Raw genomic sequence first — 24,176 nt, forward strand, 5'->3', positions numbered from 1 at the left:
TGATAGACATATAAATTTTAACAGGCCAGGGGGACAGGCCATAGGATACCACCATATAATATTCGGATATTATTTCCCCCCGTTCGCCCATGCTCGGAAAGTGGATAAAACTATGGGTGAATATAAACATGTTGTCTTTTCCCCGTAGGAATCGTGTCTTCTATATACCCATGCTAGAGCCGACCAGGTGATCACCGATCACAGTCTAATGTGCTGTCGATGGGACATACGCACCGTGGCATGTTTGGTATTTTTCCATAAAATTCGAAATTCATTTATTTCATTATTACTTTTTTTGCACATTTAAAACGTCAATTCCGTCAGTTTGTTTTCATTCTACCGATTCAGAAGGCAGACTCTACCGAAAGAAGCTGGCGAATGTAGCAGTTGCTCTATTCCACATCAATAATATACAATTAAGCATACATTTTTCTATCTTGCGACAGATAAAAGCGGAGCCGAATCCAAGAAACCTTTTCGTTAAAAAGTATTTGATTGCTAAATATATTTTAACATAATGCTAGGTGATTTTGATGTGATTCCGTTTCGTTTATCTAAGGATCAGATGTTAGCTAATTATCGTATAAAAGTTGTGAGTACAACACAGTTTACGCACTTAAAACGGACTAATAACGGAAAATCGCGAGTGTTTTGTATAAACTGAACGAAGTTGAACATGTATTGTGTACAAGATAATAACGTTCCTGCTACGGTCAACTACTAACAAATGGTAATCACGAGTATTATGTTTAAGTAAATTAATTTAATCAGTGATATCACCATATCGTCTTCGAAAAGTGCAGAAAACCTTCGTGGGGCTGAGTGCTTTTATAACATGACACTGAAGGTAATATTAGATTTACCTTTGCATAAGTTTAAAGAATGTATAAAACAGATTTGTTACATCGATGTTACTATACTATTGATGAATTTCTTAATGCCAAGGTTGATTGGAAGCAAACCGCTCCGCTTTCATCAGACACAAGATTGTTAAATTAATCTCACACAAGATAGAACAATGGTTGTAAAATTGTAAAATGATGTTGGATAAGAGCAACTGCTGAGTTTCTTGCCAGCTTCTTCTCTACAAAACATATAAAACAGATGACCGAGTTAATAGATAACAGATTTAACTTTGCACTGTTCAAAGTTGAGCAGAAGCACCGAATTAATTTACCGTAGAAGAATAGATTGATTTTTTTTTATTATTATATATCCAAGATCAATATGTAACAGTACTTACGTAAACATCGACATTCGCAGCTTCTTATATAACGAAGCTCACAATAAATTGGCCTGGTAATCATTTAATCACCTAATAAGGTGTTAGCTGGAATAATATTTTTAGTCTTCTTAAATATTTTCAAATGACAATGTGAGATGGTGATAACAAAAAGAGCACCCGGCTAATTTTACCGTAGGCTTCTTCTTAGACCAGGGCGCGATTGGAACCCTAGCAGCTTTAGTTTTAAGTTTACGAATATAGTTATCGCCATCACTACTCACTGCTCACTGCTGTGTACACATTTTTTATTTAATCAACGCATCTGAAGTGCCATCTATGTGCTATTAGAATAAAAAAATATTTGACTTTGACTTTGACTTATTAATTTTAGTCAAAGTCCAATATTTAACGGTACTTTATACCGCCGAATCTCGTTTCGCGAAATGCTTACGTAAACAACTACCTACAACAAATGCTTACGTACACAATAGCTTAAAATTAATAATTTTCACAATAAAGTGATAATTATGATGTCAACAGCGTCATCACTATCCCAGTTTATCAGACATGACGTCGGTATTGAATTGATAAAGAATTACTTTCGCGGAAAAGTCTAGGCGTGCGTCAAATATCCACCTGTTGAACGACCGGCGATGGCCGTGGCGTTGTAACCTCAAACAGGGCCGCGGGGCGCATCGATCGATTTCAATGACGTGTGGCACCATTCATAAATGGGGAGGCACCTCACCCTCTGAACGGTCGCGCTGCCCCCTACCTCTCATTCTACGGGCGGGGTGGAAAATTTCATGAATGGCGCGATCACAAACAGTTTCACTTATGAATTCTTATCTGTGCATTTTAAAATGACAGCAGACATGTTATTATGAATGAAATTGAACGGTAGTTTGAATTCTATAGTATTTAAGTAGCTGCTTAAAATACTCAACCGTAATAACTTACATGATGTATAGGAAACTGTTTACTCATGAAATAAAAGAATTTTGAAATAAAATATTGATTATTCTAAATTCGAACGTAGCTCTGTTGTAACCTTTTCAATATAAATTTTGATAGACAAGGAAATAGATTGTAATCTGGGGAAGGACATAGCGCATGTAATACTTTTAATCAGGGAAAAGAGTTCCAACGGGAATTTAAAATAAAAACCTTAGTCCACACGGATTTAGTAAGTAAGCCTGTTAACTAGTGTCTAATTATGTATTTAATAAATAACTACAATCTGAAATGTTAAAAATCCTTTTAAGATAGTAGATAGTAGTATTGACAAAAGGCTTTGTAAATATATTTGGCAAAAGCCAAAAGTAGTTTCAAAAAATGACTGACACTACTAATGACTCACACTATTTCTTTTTTGCGTATAGATATAACGCAAAAAAGAAATCAAAATTTGTACCTCTGTAGTCTCTATTCTACTGAAAAAGTCTATGGTCAGCAGCGGACGCGGAAAGGCAGTTGGTTGAGGAATTTGAGTAGGTATGTCTACATTTTAATAAACGATTTGATCTAGGGCTAGCAGTGGTACAGATTATTAGACAATCATTGTATTGCTGGCTAAACAAACGAAAAAGGTTGCAAAATAAGTTCCTATCGGCATAATAACGACGCTGGATGCGCGCGCGATCGTGCGTGGGCGACGCAATTTGACACGCGCGATACTTGCGTCGCAATCAGCGCACACTTCGTATAGAGTTGACATATTTTTTTTACATAATAAATTCACACACAAATGTGAACTTATATCTACACTTACAACAATTTACAATCAATATTTTAATGCCGTCTACAAATGTTAGACAGGGTATGTTTATTATAGGTTTAGGCAACTCCCAAATGTGACAGCATTTGTATCGGGAATCAAGTTATGTAGGTACGTGTTCCTTATTTTTTTAATTATAAAATAACAATACGATTATGCAACAAATTTAAGTTAGTTATAGTTATTTATTGGAAGTTTAATTAATAGGAAACCTTATAAGCCTAAGCTACGTATAGCTTAAAGTACCTAGTACTAGTAAAAGGAATTATATATAATGTTTCTGCAGATAGATTTTGCTGGCTATTTAATGATGTTGTTTGTCGTGGATTAAATGGTGAAATGAATATTCAGTAGAAAATATATTAAAATATTTGATAAATTATATTTTCATGCGACTCTATAGTCGGCCCTGCTCCTGCTTCATAGTAATGTAATCAGAGGCGCACGCGTAGCTTATTTACGGGCCACGGCGGATTACGCGACCAATCAAGCCCATTTACACTAAAAATAACTTCTTATAATGCACCTTTTCAGTTGTTTTTTGGCTGTTTGTTTCATGATTAGTAAGTTTATTAAGGCGTTTACATCTTATAATAACTAGTGCCTACATCTGCGGAAAATCATATTTTAAAAATAGTAGCTAGTATGAACATATATATTTATCTTCAATTATATATATGAATATAATTGAAGTAATTGAACAGGATTACATAATATCCTGGAGGCAAAAACTTGGACAATGTATCCGTAAAATTGTTAAAAACCCTAATAACGTTACCAGAAATATATGTTTTATTTGTCTAAATAAATTTTGTTACATTTAGCAACATTTTTGCAATCTGACAACGCTTGATTGTTCTTAGGGCAAAGCTATAAAAATATAACAAATTTAAAAAAGAAAGAGGACTGTAACAATAATAATATTAGAACAAAAAATAAACTTGTGCAGTTTACTAGGCTGCATAAAATAAGTAATTCATTTAAGGGTAATTGTATATCTTTTTATAACAAATTACCAGATGAAATGCTTGACTTATTTCTCAATAAGTTCAAAGTTTATATAAAACGTAAGCTTATAGAAAAATCCTATTATAATATTAAGGATTACATGTATGATAGAAAAGCTTGGGTATGAATTGCTCTAACTTCATAGCTCAACCTAGACTAGACTAGATTGGAAAGGGTTTTTTTAATAATTTATTGTATGAACTGGACTTCATTATCATATAACAGGTAAGTATGACGTTTTTAATAAAGTAAGGTTTAGATAATACGGAACGCGTAACGCGCGCGGATACGCGGAAACGAGAGCATTGAAAAGTTGATAGTGGTTGGAAATGTAGAAGGCAAACGTCCCCGTGGCAGATCTCCAACCCGGTGGTCAGATCAACTGAGAGAAACTGGTGCCCGTACCTTCTATAACGCAATACAAATGGCCAAAGACAGGACCCGATGGAGAGAGATCTTATATGACAAGATTACTCGCCATACCAGTGATCACGATCCTCAGTCATGAGGGAGCGACTAAAGAGAGAGAGATAATACGAGTTGGGTGTACTGTTATTCTAATTGATCTATCTTATCTGAAGTAAAGTAAAAATATAATTTATAATCACCATCATGCCCCACTACTGTGGCCTCCTTTTTATTGAAGACATATAATTTTCAACGGAGAAGATTGATGGGCGATTTCTAAGTAAGTTCCATATTTCTAATTCGTTAGTAGTATTTACTTGGAATAGTAACAAACTTACAAACTTTCACGTTTATAATAGTAGAATTTTTGTTTATATAGGCCCCAAAAGAGAATGCATCCGACTTTTGTTATGACTGCAAAACCAACCAATGCTCGTTGTCCGTCCGTGGCATTGGCATTGGCACTGGCTAGCATTGAATCGAGTGGCCGTGGATGCGAACAGCACGCCGGTGCCGATCGATGCTAAGTCCTTGAACCTCGACGTCCAGTGCGCACGCGCCCTACCCACTCGGACGTCATCCCGTGGCCCCGGCCGTGGCCACGAAAAGCGTGCCACTTGCCCCCCCCAACCCACCCTACTGCCAATTCTCGTCCCCACATCTCATTCATACTGCGGCATGAGTTGCTGGCGATGAGCGTTTTACCCTCAACTTTGACATTTCGATATCGATTCTGACCTTAAAGCGGCAATATGTTGAATGGTAAACATCTAAGTTGGCCTAATTATGTACGGTTCATTTTGCTTGAATTCACTCGATCATTAGGTATAGACTGATAGTAATTATTATCTTTAAAATAATAACACTTTTTAAATAAAGCTAACTAAGTAGATACCTAACTTAATACCTTAGCCAATGAGATGTGGATTAACGTCTCCGACTTGTGGTTCGATTTCCAGGTTTCAGGTTTTCTGTATTTCTTAGCAATTCTTGGCATTAACCGGAGTTAGGAAATTGGTGTTATACTACTTGTGCCTCGGAGAGCACGTTAAGCAGTCGATACCTGTTATTTTATAACAAAATGGGAATATTTTATTATATGTAAATATAAATATATACTTGGACCAAAAAACGGAGGTTATTAACCTACTTTGCCCACGGCTTCTCTCACGTGACGTTATTTGCGATTTTTAGTGGTAAACAGATTACTTAATATTCAAACACCCAAATTGCTCTCTCGGGTCAAACTCAGTAGAAGTTTTATACATTATTCAGTCACACCTTTTCATTTTAAATACATAGATTGGAAATTAGTAAGTATATGATGTGAGTATTACCAATTGATAGAAGTTCTTAAAGTATTCTATGTTTAAAAATGTTTTGACTGTATTGACTCCATTGTTCTAAAAATTTATCGAAAGCTATCAAGAATCAAACGGTATTATATCAAGCTCAAAGTATTTCACGGTAACTCGATAAAGAGTGACTCATTTTTTAATTGAATATTTTTTAAAGGGTAAAAATGAATACACTGAAAACAAAATTAAATAAAGTTCAACAAATAAGTCGTCATGTGCCGATAGCTAGCCAGATTACAGAACAAATCTTCATAAACCATAGCTAACAAACATTTCGCACACAATCAGAAAAAAACGCATCTAAATCGTTCAATTCGTGTAGGAGCTACAATGTCAAACACAGACATAAAGATATACACGTTAAACTTATAACATCACCCCATCATAACGGGTTCAAAAGAATCCCTTATTGATTGAAATAACGTACTTTTATTGGCAACGTATTCGAACAGCCTCCTTCCTATATCGTAGTAGGTCGCCATTGAGGTTGTTCACGACCACGCGGGGCCCTGTATGAATGAAGGCGCCGTGGGCGGCAGCGTGGCCCGTTCATTCATTAGCTCGGAGGCCATTCCTCATGAATAATAACATAACGAAATCTCGTACACGAATAATATTATAATACATCTACCTGAGACAACGCTCTCTTATCTAACACATTACCTCATTTTTACAGTTCAAAACCCTTATCTTTACTAATGGGAAAGTGTTTGGTTTGTTGTTTGTATATCCTTCCTTCACGCTCTAACCAATCAACCAATCGAATTGATTTTTGGCATTCGTTATGTTGAAAGGACGGCGAGTAGCATAGGTTTATTTTTTCCAGGAAGACAAATGGTTTCCCACAGGATTTAAAACTGTAATAAAAGCGGACGGAGACCACGAGCCATAGCAATAATAGAATAACGCAACCAATAAAGAGTTAACTTTGTAGTCTGTCCTTCCACCCATTATAACTCATCACTGTTTTTCAATGTAACGGCTTCAAGTTAGTCGGACGGCCGAGTGGCGCAGTGGGCAGTGACCCTGCTTTCTGAGTCCAAGGTCGTGGGTTCGATTACCACAACTGGAAAATGTTTGTGTGATGAACATTAATGTTTTTCAGTGTCTGGGTGCTATAATTATTATTTATGTATATAATTCATAAAAATATTCATCAGTCATCTTAGTCCCTATAACACAAGCTACGCTTACTTTGGGGCTAGATGGCGGTGTGTGTATTGTCTAGTATATTTATTTATTTATTTATTCTAAATCTAGATTAACGGGTACTGTCAACTTTTTTGTTGGAGTGGTGATCGCTATTATATTAAAAGTGGGAGGTCCCAGGTTCTATATTCGAAAATTTGTTTATTTATAAGTTTAATTGTTCGTCTGGTCTGATCTGGTTTCTGGTCGTTCCTTATTACCACCCTAAAGATAGATAGTTATGTAACACCAGATGAGATTGCAAAAACAATAAGAAAAACATATTTACGTTTGTTACATAAAAGTGAAAAGTGTTCATGGCTATGCGTAGGTTAGTATAGAAAGTAAATCACTTTGACGGGGTTCAGTCTTAGTAAGCGGAGCAGTGAGGCGTAGGAGTCAAGGTAAGGCCTGCGAGTTTTGAACGACACGGATTAGAGGCATTGTCTCCGCCAACACACTAAAGCAATTGCCGTTGCCATCTGCTGCGAAACGTTGACTCTTGACTCATCTTGATATATTGCTTTTTTGTTGACATAGCGGTATAAGTGAATAAGGTTATGTAATACAGTTATTACTGAAACCTGTCAATCTCACACAAATTTAATTGTAAATCAGTTTTCATCATCACCATCAACTCCTCACCGGTCCATTATAGGGTACGGGTGTCCTCTCAGAATGACAAGGTTTGGATGCGGATGGATAGACTTCACACCGTTGAGAATATTATCGAGAACTCTCAGACATGCAGGTTTCTGACAGGTGCTAATTCGGTTGTACAGAAATTATTAACTGTAGTTAATCATTTCAATTACTAGTAAAGTAATGCCATCTGCATCCTTTTATCAAACGGTTTTTTGAACCTGAACGATTTCGGACATAAATTGACCACTAACTCCGAAGATTCTCTCACTCACATAGTACAATGGGACGGCAGAAAACTCCAACAATTGCTAAATTATAAACAACATTTATTCTAATATTTGGCGTCTTTGAAATATTATTTGTAATTTTGTGTCAATCGTTTCTGATTTACAACAGTATGGTATGAGATATGGTCGGCCTGCTTGTCAGCGCTGTCTCGGTTGATATACAACTTGAATCAAAGTCAAATTATTCAAGTCGCGGAGAACTGCGTGTCAGTAGGTATAACTCAAGTTGTGTTCAGCTGGATCATTTGACTGTTTTATCTTTTCGTGCTTTTGTTGCGTCTGTCTCTAAATTTAGCCCTTCAGCTATAAATAGTTATTTTTCTATCTACACAAGACGAATAATAGTTATTTAAAATGAAATCATTAGGTACCATTAAAAAATACACATGTTAGGTTGCACTAACTAACATAGTTGGGAGTGCAAAACTTAAAAGCCTTCTAAAGGTATTTTACAAAAATATTCTATAGAAACTTTAGTTTTTTTTTAATAAAGCAAACAATTTGTTGCTTTCGATTTATCATATGAAAATTTTCCACGTGTTATTTTCAAACAGAAGGAGGTAAGTAGGTAATAATTTATGAGATCATTATGAATATGTTTGGTGACCGATATTCTGCGTGAGTCAGAAGTGGCGTCCCATATCGTTGATTATTTATGGGGAGCAGCCGGAGTAGTGCATTTAGTAATTGCGGTCGGGACCTCTCCACACGGCTCGTTTATCTAATTACTGCGCCAGCGCCGGCTGGCGCGTCCGTCTGCGCATACGTCTAACGTTTTCCTAGCAAGTCCGACAAGCTATTAGCAACGATTACTAGAGCAAAATAAAAGATCATGCAGAAGAAACTTTGAGCTCGTGTGTTATTTTCTTTGCGGTTTTCATAAAACACCAATCAACGATGATAGTCTATTATACTTATTTACCTCATTAAATAGAGCGAAATGACCTCGCTTGAACGATGAATGTTTACGTATACAAATAATAAATAAATAAATATGATACATAAATCGCCATCTAGCCCCAAACTAAGCGTAGCTTGTGTTATGGGTACTAAGATGACTGATGAATATTTTTTATGAATAATATACACAAATACTTATAATACACAGATAAAAACCCAGACACTGAAAAACGTTCATGTTCTTCCCACGAACATTTTCCAGTTGTGGGAATCTGGACTCAGAAAGCAGGGTCGCTACCCACTGCGCCAATCGGCCGTAGATATATTTCATTAAGTTAAGTACCATCCTAACCCAGTGGCGTGCACTTCTTACATGCACAAAAGCACTGCATACCCTAACATTTTCATATAACTGGCAAGGGAGGAAGATTTTGCCATTTTATGCCATTTTACTTCTTTATGCTTACCCTGGTCAAAATTCCTGTGCACGCAACTGACCTAACCTTAGTCTGTTTTAGGAAGGCTAAGACATAATTGTATGGAAAAGCATACTGTAACTATCAGACCTTATGAAGAAAGTTCTGTTATTATATCTATTATTAAATTGTACACGTGACTGTGTTTTCCGTTATCAATGACAATTTGTCCATGCGGAAATTTTATTCCTGTTGAACAAAAAAATAGTTTGACTAATCAGTTTGATCAACCGCACGTCCCGAACTCAACGTGCCTTACACTTTCTAATTATCGAATTTCATATCGTAAAGGAGTGCCCAATCAACGGCTTGTGTTGTGTTATGGAAATTAGAATAAACTTATCTATCAGAGCACGCGCAAAATCCCCGAAGAGATAGGTATATCCAAGTATGCTGCTTTTGATAGCCCTACACAAATGCATGAGACAACCTTCAGGACCAAGTCAAGCAACACTAAAATGACTAAGGAGGCATATGAAGATCTTTATACTATGTGCATATCTATGTATTGAATATCTGTATTCTTAAAAGTATCACTAACAATCAGTTTTAAGTACCCACTCATTTAACAGTTCAATTTCTACATTCGAGGGCTTCTCGAAATCTCTTTTGAGATAAGTTGTCCTTGTGTACTTTCTGTCCTTTTTATGTTAATTTTAATATTTGTGTGTGTGTTAATTTTAGTATACTAAATAAACAAAAATTGCACTGTAAAGTGTGTTAAGCTGTCGCGAATTAAATCATGGAGTCATTTGTTTCCTATTGTCTACAATATTGTTTAAATTCCTCAAACCTTAAAGTATGGTGTAGGCTAATTTATCCAGCAATCATTCACAGGCCTTGTCCGCGTTCATCAATTAGAGTATCCGCTTTTTTTCTATTGCGCTGCTTATTACATTAGTCTTCCTCGGTCAATTATGAGTAGGTTTGCCATGTACAATGATACTTTTTTCGGGACCTTTTTATTAAAAAAATGTGTAAATATATAAGTATCTACACCATTGTAATATATAATATCCAATGTACAAATACGAAACGCTTTACTTCCTAGTTTTTAGTACGCACCGCAAATAATATAACGTCCGTCTGGCTTCCGTTATATCCACGACCTATATTTTGTTAGGCTCACGTGGTGGCTAGTTATTGCCATTTCGGGAAAGACGCACCCTAAGCGTTCTAGCGTTCCAGTACGATGTCGCATAGAAATTGATTAGGAGTAAGGCTTTAATTTAGCTGCCATACCCCTAAAAGCTTAGCCCGTTACTATCTAAGAATATGAGCATTCTTTATTTTCTTTACTGAAAAAAAAATTAGTATTTTCAAATCAAGAATCAATCAAGTAGATATATATATCACGGTTCCCATTACCTCTTTATTAATATCAATTTGCATCTGATTCTTTTAAGTATTGTATGTTATCTTAGATTAATATACAAGTCACGGGAGTTTTTGACCTTATGGTCAAATTAAAACAAAAAAAAAAACTTGAATGTTTAATTGTGCTAATGATAATAAAATACTAAATCATTTTATTTTTAATGTAATTTCACTAAGTTCTGTACAAATATTCCTACCATTATGGACAGTCTCCTTAACGATGATCTGGTAACCCTATTGATGAGTCAAAGTCGAGGGCACGCGACCGAGATGACGTTAATTAATTTTAATGCATAATGGACACTTGGTGTCTTACATGTACATTGTACAGTTAGCCACGACCAAGATAATTATTATCTAAGCCAAAAAAGTTGTGCCTGTCATAATTTCAGTCAACAGTCATAACCGTTTTTTCTGAATGCTTATGTATATACGGTATAATTCTTATAGTAGAAAGCGGTGATAGTCCAGTGGTTAAGACATCAGCTTCATTTTTTAACTATTCTAAGGTATGTGCGTTTTAAAAGTAAATTTAAAAAAAATTATCGATTTCTTTAATAATGAAGGAAAACATTGTAGGGAAATCGGCATGCATGAGAGTTCTCCATAATGTTCTCAAAGGCGAGTGAAGTCCACCAATCCACACTGGGCCAGCGTGGTGGATTATGGCCAAATCCCTTCTCACTGCGGCCGGGGATGCCGTGCCGTGTTGTGGGCCGGTAATGGGTTGATATGACGATGATGATGATGCATATAGTAATACAAATAAAACATTCAAATTTTTTTCGTCTATCTGTCCGTTGTTGGAAACTGATCTCCAAAACGGATGAACCGATTTGGACTGGGCTTTCACAGGCAGGTAGAGTAAACAGGGAGTAACAAAAGCTGATTTTCATTCCGAAATTCTTACCCAATGGGGGTAAAATAGGGATGAAAGAGAGTCCTATGTTTTTAAATGAATGAATATACTTTTATTGCATACCACAAAAAGTACATAAAAAATAAAAGTATATCAAAACAACGTATACAATTTGGCGGCCTTATCGCTTCATAGCGATTTCTTCCAGGCATCCAATGGCGCAGAAACAAAAAAAACAGAAAATAGGAAGGTGATTACTTAAAAAATATATATTACAATTATACAACAAAGTTTTTCAAAGTTAGTGACGTTAAAATTTAACATTCGTTCAGAATCATTACCGGCTAACTACTTTCCTTAGCCCTTCTTTGTAAATTATTTATGTTTGTAATTATTAACTGATTTCAGGAGACTACCGTTGCAAACTAGTACTAATTAAAAGTAGCTTGACCTAGAATGTAAATCCGGCGATCTTACGGCTTTGGTATCCAGTCTTCTTTATAATTCATTAATTACTCACTCTTTCTTACTCACTTCTTTAGGTATAATGCCTAAAATATATGGATTGAGAATTGTTCAAAATTTAATTTTTAAAAGAAAATAAATATTATTTCAAAGGGAATTTTGCCATTTGGACGGCGATACGATGAGATGTATCTGGTGTCGTGTGAAACTAATTTAGTTTAGAAAAAAATAGGGCGATTGCATAAAACTTTAAAATGAGACAAACATTGGCTCATTTCCAGTTTTACAACAGATTCTTTCGAATGTGTCCTCCACTCGAGTAAAAATATTAACTGAAATGACAAAAACAATTTGTAATGACTATATAGTACGTAGACATAAATAATTTGCAGTAGACACCTTAAAATACAGGTTATTTTGAAAACTATGTCATAACAAATGAACATTATTTAATAGCTCATTGTTTTCTCATTAGTTACATTAATAAAAGAAATAGTCATAACGGATACTAGTCATTTAAATCTTTCGAATTGCGGCAAACCAATGCGGGTGTACAGTCTTTGAAGTAGCCGACGACGCCTGGAAACTATTAGCGTGAACTGTAGACACGCATTTATATTTACTCTGGCGCTAAACCGCAATCCACTTATTTGTACTAATCGCGATAGGTTGTTACAAAGAAGTATGTATTTGAATTGAGAAGGTGAAGTTTTTGAAGCTTCAACTCTGTTGGTCGTTATTCTGCCAACAAGCTTGTACCGATAAGTAACCAAAGACTCAATCAAATTATTGTGTTCTTATCAAAAATTATTAAGAATGGTAAGCACCTATCATTATTTAATATTTTGTGTAAATTTACCGATTGTTTTCGTGAATGTTTATCAGTCTTTTATAATAGAAGTACTTTAAATTTTATTCTTCAGTACGAAGTAACTTAATATTCAAGAGGCTTACCGAAATCTAAATAAAGAATTCCGCTTCCCGTAAATAATCGCAAGCATATTTCGTTAGATTTTATATTATCAGTAAAAAATATTTTCCTGTAGCTAAATTTATTTTGGCAGAATATCTACTTCGATTCACAAACTTTGATGACCAAAATGTTGTTTGATTCGTACCTAAATCATGATATTGTTATGGTTATTCATCTATTAAATGGTTATATCTGCTTTAAGAGGTTTTTAACGAAGACTTAAATAGAAGTCATGTATAATTAGCTTGACCGCTTGGCTGATGTCATCGCTAAAGACGTCGGTATTGAGGTTCAAAAGAGATTTCGAAGAGGATTTTTCATACGTTATTAGTTTATCAGGCAGGGAAGCATAATATTAAACATCTATTCCGTGTGAACTTCTGCTTAAGGAAATAAACAAGTATTCCTTTTTTAAATAATGAAGTACTTGATATATATGAGATAACAAATATATGTATATATATATTTAATATTCAATGACCTTAAGGTTTATCTCTAGCCAAAAGAAGCTAGACTAAAGTATCTTTGCAGGAGGATGAAAATAACAGCAAAAAACTATAGAAATTGTAATCATCCACATGATCAAACGTTTTAGATTGAGGATTAAAAACAAGAATTTAGGAGCTACTGGAATTTTACCTTTTTCTTTACCCTCTCTTTTCAAAACGATTAGGTACTTGTTTCGCGTAAACACTGATTTGGCAAAATTAAAATACTTGATTAAGTTGAAAGCGCATACGCTTGTTATCGTAAAAATCAAAAAGGGTACATATATATGGTATATAGTGGATCTATTTGGTAGAAAACTGGTTCAATAAAGATTAATTTGTGTTAAGGTATATGGGTTCCAGATATTTTCCGTTGGGCAAAGACTCTGCACTCTTGTCATAGGCTCACGGTATGTATCATGTTGCTAACGAAAGTGGAAGCATGAACAAGCAAAGATTCTTGGCGGGACGATTTCATCGAAGTATAGAAGCTAGCCGCGGCCAATCCATCCAACAAACCTGATCAGATCAAATTTAAAATTTATAAGATCCTCAATTGATCCAGAGAGAAAATGAATCCTGGACCACCCAATTAAAGACCGCCGCTGCGCCAGAAAGATCGTCAATAAGGTTGCAAGAGCGAGACACCATTAGTCTAATGTCACGTATTTGGGATGCAGGATTCTCGCGCTCAGTGGAATGCTACTGGAGATTATCATCACAAACGTTGTACGATGTACTTATTTCCTCATACTGTTGCTCTTTATTATACTGTGTATTATATTTAAACTACATTTTACTATTAACTTCCTGTCCCTGGAAATAACCATAATTCTTATTAAAATTTTGGCAGGAACTACCTATTTTAGATAATATACTCTTCTTAACACTGCTGTTTCAGTATTATAGACTAATTTCAGCATTCTTTCAAACAAAGGCAATATAGAAAAGCCACTTTCAAATATATTCATATTTATTTCCGTGTCATTGATTAAATCTGCGCCTTCAGTTAAAGCATCTATAATTGATCTATTTTTATGCAGATTACTCCCATGTATTTTTGTGATCCAAAAATGCATTTATTCGATGGAAACCTTGACCCATCAATGTGATTAAGCACATTATTCGTACAAAACATTGTTTGTGATTATCATCATCATCATAATACGATACCACTGTTGCACATGATATAGTGCTTAAATCTACTTCGTAAACATATTAAGCTTCGTGAGCATAAGGTTTGAGGTATACTACATACCTCATTTGGTTGGCATAAAATAATTCTTAAAATGTATGTTAAATATAATTTTTAGCAAAAAGGTTTTTTTTTATGAAAGGAAAAAATATACTTCCATTCAATAAAGAAAGAGTTGTTCAGTTTGAAAGGATACCTGAACAAGGATATGTAAATATTTTGTTCCAATGACGACGAGTAACTCAAGATATTTTCATTTATTGGCGACTTTTTCAACACGTTTTAGTAAATCTAAGACGTGGTAGCAAAAGTGAGCGCGGTGCAGGGCAAAATATCTTGAACATGAAAATTATTGACCGATGATTGAAATTTATTCATATTAGGAGTTCATAATAAAGGCCGGCACAAGAATAATATGAAAATGTTTCCGTTAAATGTAGCTGTCTACCATTGCTGATGTAAAACGGTATCATTGAACCAAGATCTTCCGGTCTAAGAGATAATAAGATTGCAAACTGACATGAATACTTTATGCCGTTTCTGGGTTTCCAGAAGCCGTTTAGTTGGACGTTGCTTGAATTTTATATGTTGTGAGTCAGCGATAAATAAGATACGGACATACACGTTTAAACACTGAACCGCTGCGCCCTACAAGGCTAATCTTGTTTAAACGAAACACTAATTACGGTTAGTAAAAACAATGTTTTATAGCGCAGTCAATCGTTCGTTTGGTTCGGAGTGGACTGAGTCAGCTATAATCGATAGTGTAATTGCAGAGCATGTACTCGTATCGGGTGAGACAATAACTGGCCGGCCGAAGTCAGGCCGCCTCGGACTAAGATCGTATCTTTTGCAGTAACATGCGTTTAAGTAATTGCGGGAACTGCCATTGTTAGCCGGTCGACGCAAATTGGGCATTAGCGATAATTTATTGACTTTTAAATCAACTCGCATTGTCATTGCGACAATTTGAATATTTAGCGTGTGGGCTCGATAGACTCTAATGATAGCAATTGTTCCCCATCACTGGAGCTCCGCAGGTGCGCCCGTGTTGGCTTCCCCACAATGTTCGCGCACTGCCACAAGAACAACAGCCACAAGAGGTGTTAGAATCGCAGATTTAAGACATTGTTATACTGTGAAATATTGTTATACTGTGAAATGTAAAAAGGCTTCAAAGATTTTTTTCTATATGTGAAGGATATAGTTGGACATTCTTAAATTATGGATTTAATGAAGTTATAAAGCAAAACACTTGCATAAACTGTGCAATAAGTAGTTTAGACCGGTAAACGTTAATTTGGCAGACGTCCAACAAGGTACCTTGATGCCCTCAGCAGAGACACATATTGTCACTGGGGACAGAAGAAACAAAAACCACATATGACCAACAGGTTAAGTCCATTGAGTAATGATGTTGATTTCAGAATAATTTTATAAATTGCTCGAACAGCATGATTATGATTAGAGCACCAGCATTTTAGCCTATAATGAAATAACTTTTAGAAATGTATTTTATTATAGCGTTTCAGTTAGTATCACAGCAGTATCAGTATACTGCCGTGAAATTAACTAAAACAGTTTATCTGTATGTTATCGTTTTCATCTTCAGTAGAATTAAGTCTGTTCCATAAATTAATTATTTAAACACCCTGTTACTTTCGGTGACCTCCGTTGCATATGGACTAATCTCAGTCTAACCCTCCTATTATACTCAATACCTTACAGTAATATAGTATCAGTATCTATATATAATATTGTAAATTTATTATATATATAGTATTTATGTATATATAGGTATAAATGCAAATATTTATGTTTATTTATATGCACCAACTACCCCTCTTCTTGAGTTGTGTTTTACGCCTTTGAAGAGATCGCTATGTAGCGATAAGGCCGCGAAATTGCATAGGTACTTGCGTTAAATTTTTATGTACAATTTTTCTATATTTTTAGGTGGTGTATAATAAAAGTGTACTCATTCATTCAATACTGCGGTAACAAAACTTGGGTTAGTAGTTACTATTCCTACTATTCTTGCGGGGCGTGCTGTAGTCTGCTATGAACTTTGGGAAAATCTGGAACTTATACCATGGGAAAATGGTAATTGCTTTAAGAAATAACCGTCCATCAATCTATGTATACTATAGTTTCTGAACAATCGGTGGATACCATTGATTTGTAGAACATTTGTTTGTCTTTTAAATCGACTTCAAAAGAAGGAGGAATAAATTATTAGTACGTTTTTAAACCAAAAATGGGATGGGTACTAAAATCGAGAGTGAACGAAGTCTTCGTTTGTCGAAGTGTTAAGCAAACAAGTGTTATTGAAACAAACTTCACCAAAATCTAAACTGTTTCTAAACTACTTATTACACAGTTTATGCGAGTGTTTTGCCTTATAACTTCATTAAATCCATAATTTAAGTAGGTCCAACTAAATCCTTCAAATATAGAAAAAAATCTTTGAAGCTCTTTTGCATTTCACGGTATAACAATGTCTTAAAACATTCCCTTACGAGTATGAGTTAAAGTAACAAATGTACTTTACCGGAAAACAGTTGGCATGTCCGGTAAGGAGTGGATAGTCAATTTATAATAGTGACGTGAGACGGCGCGGGCCGACACAAAGGCACGTGCGTGCCCCCGAGAGCAAGCGCGGGCTGTTCAAAGCTGGCCAGCTATCGACGATCTGGGAACATCTTGCGAGGTGTAATGGCTTTTCGTGGGCACCTCAGATGAACCGACGCGCGACGTTCCCAATGTGACGCGTACAGCGTGGGTTGCACCTTGTTATTAACACACTGTGCATACCAGAAGCTATTGTTACGTGACTGTTGCAGTGTCATTTGACACCCCGTTAGGTGCTGCTAATTTTGTGATTCTGTAGTAAACTCTTGTTTTTTATTTTCATCGTAGCCTTCGACTATGAACTTTCCTAAAGCAACTTTATTCAATTATCTGATAATACTATACTAATAATTATTTAGAATAAGGAAACATGTCCCATGAAACCTTTTTCGGTAGGTGGTGCATATATACATATACCCACCAAAAAAATTATATACGTTTACATATAGGTAATTTAATATTTAACCTAGCCGGTGAATCTGTACGGTGTAATTTATAACTTCTTCAATCTTTGTGCTCCACACCAAACAAATCTTCGGCAATGTACTCTCTACGCAAGTTTCGCTCCGACACCGGAGAATCCTCAGGAGATGTTCGCTTTACAGTTAATAATTATTAAGAATCTACGAATTGAAATCTTCTACGGATATTGCCATCCAATGGCTAAGTATAGCTCTCTAAAAAGCCTGAGGAACGGGTGTGGTGGCACTTCTTAAGACTCAGCAGTGGACGTCCGCAGGCTAGAATGAGGAATTAACATTGACAATTTTTGTTATAAAACTGCACGACTGATCTCTAATTACAAATTAGTTTTCTTAATTAGGACTCTACAATACAAAATTAATCAGAGCCGTCTAGCTAGAAAAAAACAATTTCACCGTTATTTCGCAGCTCTGCAACAGCCAATCATAGTCCAAGTAGACGTTATTGGCTCCGCCTATTTCAGACATCTTCAATACACTCTATAAAATTCGAATGTAAAAAATATACTAAGCTACTTAAGGGGGTGTGCACGACTCCTTAATAGAAAAAGCTATGTGGGTGTACTGGTAAAAAAATATCTACTTCTAGAAAATAGATATCTTTTTACGTTAATAAAACTCGAACATTGACTGCTGCCCTGTTGGTTAGGTGGTGAGCGGTTTACGAGGTCTTGGCTTCTCCGGGCCGTAAAATTTAAACGAATATTGGGGTTTTCAGTGAAGACATTCGCTGTCAGCTTGGAGTAGGGAAACTACCATTATTTACACTTGTTCCTCATAGAGCTTGAGGGGTCAAGCTTGTTCTAAGAAGAGGGGTGAGGAAGGGGCTAAGAAGAGGCGTGATAGGTCAAAGTTCTAAATCTCTCTCTCTTATGAAGAAAGAGGCTTGCGCCCAGCCTTGAGACATTAAAGCTGAGGGTGATCGACAAAAATGATGACTAAGAGCCGTTTTTTTCGTAGGCTTAAGAGTATCCTATACGCTTCTTCAGGCATATCTTGCGCCTGAAGAAGCTTTATGCAAAATTTCGTTCAATTTAGCTGTTAATCAGACCGTAGGTATGTTAAGTAGATCGGTTAACATGGGGTTAGTGCAATATATTAAGTTTCGGGTACCAAGCTGAACCCCAAGATGTCCAGGAAATTTAATGAACAAACTTTCTCAGATTTTATTTGACGTTAAACAGGAGGAGGATATAACTAGTGAATTCGAACTCCCTTTTGTAATGAAAGGCTTATTAATCTAGAACCCTCCGGTCTACCCCCTACTTGAAAAGTGGTGATTGAATTACAAGCTACATGTGCAAATATAAGCACTTTTGAAACGGCAAGTATGTCCGTTTGTAGTGTCCTTACCACACCGGTTCGGAAGGCAGGTTCTACCGAGAAGAAGCCGGCAAGAAACTCAGCAGTTGCTCTTTTCCAATATCGTATTAGAATTTAACAATCTTTGTTCTATCTTGTGTGAGATCAAAGCGGAGCGGCTTGCTTCCAGGCAACCTTGTTATTAAGAGATTCATCAATAGTATAGTAACCTCGAATTTTTAAATCATACTATTAATCCTCAATTGATTAACCGTACGACTAACTTAATCTTAGGCTAAATCAATTCTTCTTCTTTTGCTTTTTTTAGATTTTAGGTGTGCCAAATCGGCAGGATGTATTTCGCCAAAGTCAAAAGTAAACATTATATAAATATATTTTTTTTTAATTATAAATCATAATGGGATATATTTAGAGCTTAAATTTGTTAGATTTAATATATTTATATACAAATTTTGCATAGCGACTAAAAACTAGCTTAAGAAATTTAATGGACGGGGAATATTAGGAGGAAGGACGTCGTAAAACTTATGAAGGAGTTTCGGGCAGGAAAACAAAATATGAGCGACCGATCCTTCGTCAAGACCGCATTCAAACATGGAGTGGTCCCTTATTCTCAATTTATTGAGATGTATGCTAAATCAATTGAAGACAATATTGAACAATTTTTTTTAAGCATCGTTGCTCTAGGGGATGTATGCAATATCCGGATCGTATACTTCATTCTATCAATAATTTGCACTAAACGATAAATAATCGCCAGTAAGTAGTACTTTTGTAAGGAATGGACATTAATATTATTACAGGGCTTGTTTTTTAGCTGTATTGAGTCTGAGTTACTGTGATAGCGAGAAATAAATCCGCAAATACCAGATGAGGATTTTTTTGGTTTCGAATCATCATCATCATCAAAGCTCTACAGCCCTGGGTGGGCCTTGGCTTTGTCAAGCATATTTCTCCATTTGAGGCGGTCAAAAGCTGCTTGTTTCCAGCTCCGAACTCCCAGAACCCTCATTACCCTCTCAACTCCATCACTCCACCGACCCCTAGGTCGTCCGCGGCCTCTACGCTCCTCCAAAGTTCCCTCCATCGACCTCTTTGTTTCCAATGACCATTGAAATGTTTTCCTTTCTCAATTTTATGCTTAACCAGATAAATAGGTGTTCAGAGACTTCAATCAGCTTTCATAAAATACGCTGTGCTTGTCACACAAGTCTTTCTCCCATCATAGTAATATGAACTGGTATATGATGATTTATCTGGTATCCAAATTTAAATAGCGCATAAAAGTCCACTGCTATTATTCCAGCAGGCCTTTCAAAATGGGAAGGGAAGGAAGATGGTAAAAAAGGATGCTGCTGTCCTTTCTCCATTTTATTCCCTTACTCACCTCGTACGACACCCGTAGAACGAGAAGGCGTGGTGATATCTTACTATATCCGCCTTCACTTCATGGCATCGTCATCAGTTATCTACCTCGTATTTTTACCAACTAAAGATGTGACAAGGAAATTTTGCTAGTTGTTAATCATCATCATCATCATCATCATCATATAAACCCATTACTGGCAAACAACAGGGTAGGGTAACTTTAATAGGTGTTATCAATTTAAATCTATAAAAAATATATTTGGTAAAATTTTTATTCTCGTTTTGATGACAATGAGAAGTTCTTATAATATTTAATGGTGGTGCCTTGCATACAAATCAGAATGGCAATGTATGGTAATAGCGAGCAAACCTGATAGCGTTTTGTCGCAGACACAGCCGATTAGCTTCGTCCGGTCCAGATAACGATGGACGGAACGCTGACCAAAATTTTATAAACATGTCTATTGCTGACACGAAATATTTCTGTATGTTTAATTTTTTACCTCGGTACCTACTGACGCATACCTATACTTTTCGAATGATGAACATGTTTAGATTTGAGCCTTTCTTCTTCCCGGGTCCCTCTGTGAGATTTATAGTTATTACGATAGTGACATATGTAATCAATGTTATCTAACGTTATTTCGTTATTTGGGGTTGTCAAATCATCACGTTCTGTCATCTCTCGGTCGTCTGTATAAAAGAGATATAAATTACAGATTCACGCTAGAGCTGTGATGTTTGCTTACTTGAAAACTCATATCAAGGGGACTTTTAGTATGTTTTCAAGTAAACTAGCTGCACAGTTTAAATTTGGCGTTTCCATACATATTCACAGTAGATATGTATATCTATCTAGATTCCAACTTATTGTCTAGTAGAAAAACGTCCTTACATAAAGGTGAATGCTGTAGAGTTCAAAGTAAATAAATGAGTATTATTCTGCAATGGTATAAAGATTTTGATGGATAATATGAAAGTATGAAATGTTTGTTCTTGCAGCTATGAACGTTAGTACGTTTTGGTACGCAATACAAGTTCTGATGAAAACATTCCTTTTATTTGGGACTTTTCACAGTAGTCCAAGTGGCCAATAATATTAATTCTAGAAACTTATGCCAATTCCAGCATCATTCTGTGTGGTTATTTACGCGGGGACAGTACATACGATCGATGTCCTTTGTGTTTACTTAAATCGAAAAACATGTTAGACCCAAGAGTGCGTGAAAGAAACAATATTATTAGGCACTGTCCCACTAAAGTCCCTCACTGAATAAAGTTTACGAAGTTTCGACTTAACAATCTTCAAGTATACCTATGACGATTGGCGGGTAGAATGAAAAAGATTTCGATATCCTGGTCCTGAAGTTTATCGTGGCATATTTTCCTTATAATAATTATGTCTTATTCGGTGAAACAGTTCACATTGGCTAAAAGCAGGCGTTACTTTTAGGAATTCTATATTATGTTATAAAAATTAAACTTAATTTTCTATACTCTGCGAAAAGCAGGAGAGTTGATGTAATTTAAAAATTTAAGAAATTATAAATAGCACCATACAGATTCTACTGCTTTTTGCGGAGTAGGTATAGCTTAAACTTAATTTTCAAAATAAATCAATTTAATTTCGATTTACCTCACAGGCTCACGAGACTTGAAAGAGCAATCACTGGCTTCAATCAGTACTTAGTTGAACCTATCTGAAAAACGGTATGCAGTCACATACTTTTATAATTTAGTTGTATAACAGTATAATTTAAGTAAGTCATATATATTACGGAAAATATCCTATTGTGCTATGTTTATGTGGATGCGTAAGCGTTTAAGATTGTATCCATAGTAGTTTTACTAGGAGTAGAAGGGGGGCCTAGGCTCTGAAACTCTCTCTCCTATAGTGTGAGCGGGTGCCTATGCCTAGCAGTGACGTTAATAGGCTGAGGCTGATGTGAGGAGTAGAATCCTTCATCAACGAAGGTGACTACACTTCCTGTGAAATTAAAAATCATTTTAATGCTCACCATGAGTACTTGGTGTAAAGTACAGGGCAAACAAATCGTCGACGGAGGCGGTGGCGGTGGCGGTGGCGGACGTGACCGTGGCGCTGACAGAGGTCTGCGCGGGCGGCTGCGCGTAGGGCTGGTGCTGCGCGAGCGGCGGCGGCGGGCCAGGGTAGTGCAGGCCGCTCGGGCCCGCCTCCACCAGCAGATGCATGTGCGAGATGTCCACGAACTCGTCGCCCGCGCCGTCGCCGCGCCCGCCCAGCTCCTCTTCCTCCGGCCGACGCATCGCAATCACCGAGAGCATCGCACGAGCGCATCCCCGCACCGCGCGCACTACCACTGGCACTCACACACACTCGCCCGCACTTGCACCTGCACGCGCTCGCGCCGCTGCACGAGCGCCTGGACCTAACTTATTTACTTAATGTCCTAAGGAAATTGACGCGATCACAGAACATTATAGGGTACTAGCAGTGTGGGGCACGGTATCCCACGGAAGGGTCACGAACTACTGATAAATGAACACAGATTTTGCACGCGGAGAGTGTCGTCGCGCCGAGAGCGCCACATCCTCGACTGAGGCGAGCGCGAGGCGCGAGGGCGTTCAGCACGCCGCCCCCGTGCGATGAGGCGCGGTGCCGCGGTCGTGGACCGCCGCGCGCCCTATCAATGGACGCCAGCCACCCGCTCGAGGTCGGTGTTCATTCACGACGGCCGCGTTAATGGCGTTCGAGCCGGGCGTCCTCGTTTGGCTGCCGTCGCCCACGTGCGCGAGAAAATGGCGCGGCGTCGCGACGACGACGGGAGGCGCGCGAAAACTACGGGGCGCACAAGTGTAGTGATGGCGAGGAGCGTGCGGTGCGCGAGCACGCGTGGGCATGGAGGCTCGCCGCGTGCTCGCGCGTCACAGAGATTCCGTTGCTGCTGCCGCCACTTTCTCCGCGCTGAATCACGCTCCGCTTTCGGCCGCTATGCGCAGCGCTCGGCACGGCTCCGGAGACCGTTTTGGTGATGCCACAATTAGCCGCGCGCCACGCGCTCCCGTGACGTCGTCAGCCCGGATGAGATAGTCGAGAAGTTACGTAGATCGGATAAACCATTGCGTTCGGCTAAAAATACGTTTCTGCTCATCCTGAGAGCGACGTATGTACCGTATGCAAAGAATGACGATTGACGATGTAGGTCGTAATAGCTTGCTACTTTTAGTAACATAGTTATTATTGACGACGTTGTTATGTAGGCAATAAATATACGTCATAATATTATGTAAAATAATGAAACAATTATAATATTTGTTGGAACTCCTTTTTTGTAAAATATGTATAGCTTCAAGACAATCTTTCAAAGATTTAGCTTCTATGCTTCTTTAAAGTCTTATGAAATAAATTGATCCTTTATATTACCTTCCTTCCTACCTTTATTATTGATATTGATAATACAAGTTCTCATTCATTGTTATGAGTAAAATTAAGCGAAATCCTAAAATCCGAAATTACCTAATTGCAAAAAAAAAATGGTAGGCTATGAAAACGATTTTATCGAAAAATACATTCGAATAAAAGTCGTTGAATTATTGTTTCCTTATGAAGACATAGATAAAGGTCGTGAACTATTTAGGCGTTGGCATGGCAACCATCTGTTGATGCGAGCGTGGCGAAATGTCAGAGAGCATTTCTGTGGGCGGGTCACGGACCGCACCCGGAGGGCTCGATCTCGACACCTGTATAGATACGGTTACTGTTC

General features: G+C 37.0%; 1 protein-coding gene across 1 annotated transcript in view; it reads right to left on the reverse strand.

The window, feature by feature from the left end:
* The window catches only part of LOC120629687 (early growth response protein 3), a 39,034-nt gene extending 15,788 nt beyond the window's left edge, over nt 1–23,246 (reverse strand). The window contains exon 1 of the mRNA XM_039898664.1: nt 22,452–23,246. Coding sequence (XP_039754598.1) covers nt 22,452–22,737 — 286 coding nt within the window. The 5' untranslated portion in view covers nt 22,738–23,246. The remainder of the gene's footprint in view (nt 1–22,451) is intronic.
* Nucleotides 23,247–24,176: the final 930 nt, after the last annotated feature.

This window comes from Pararge aegeria, chromosome 15 (genome assembly GCF_905163445.1).
Source record: "Pararge aegeria chromosome 15, ilParAegt1.1, whole genome shotgun sequence".
In the NCBI taxonomy this organism is placed as follows: Eukaryota; Metazoa; Arthropoda; class Insecta; order Lepidoptera; family Nymphalidae; genus Pararge; species Pararge aegeria.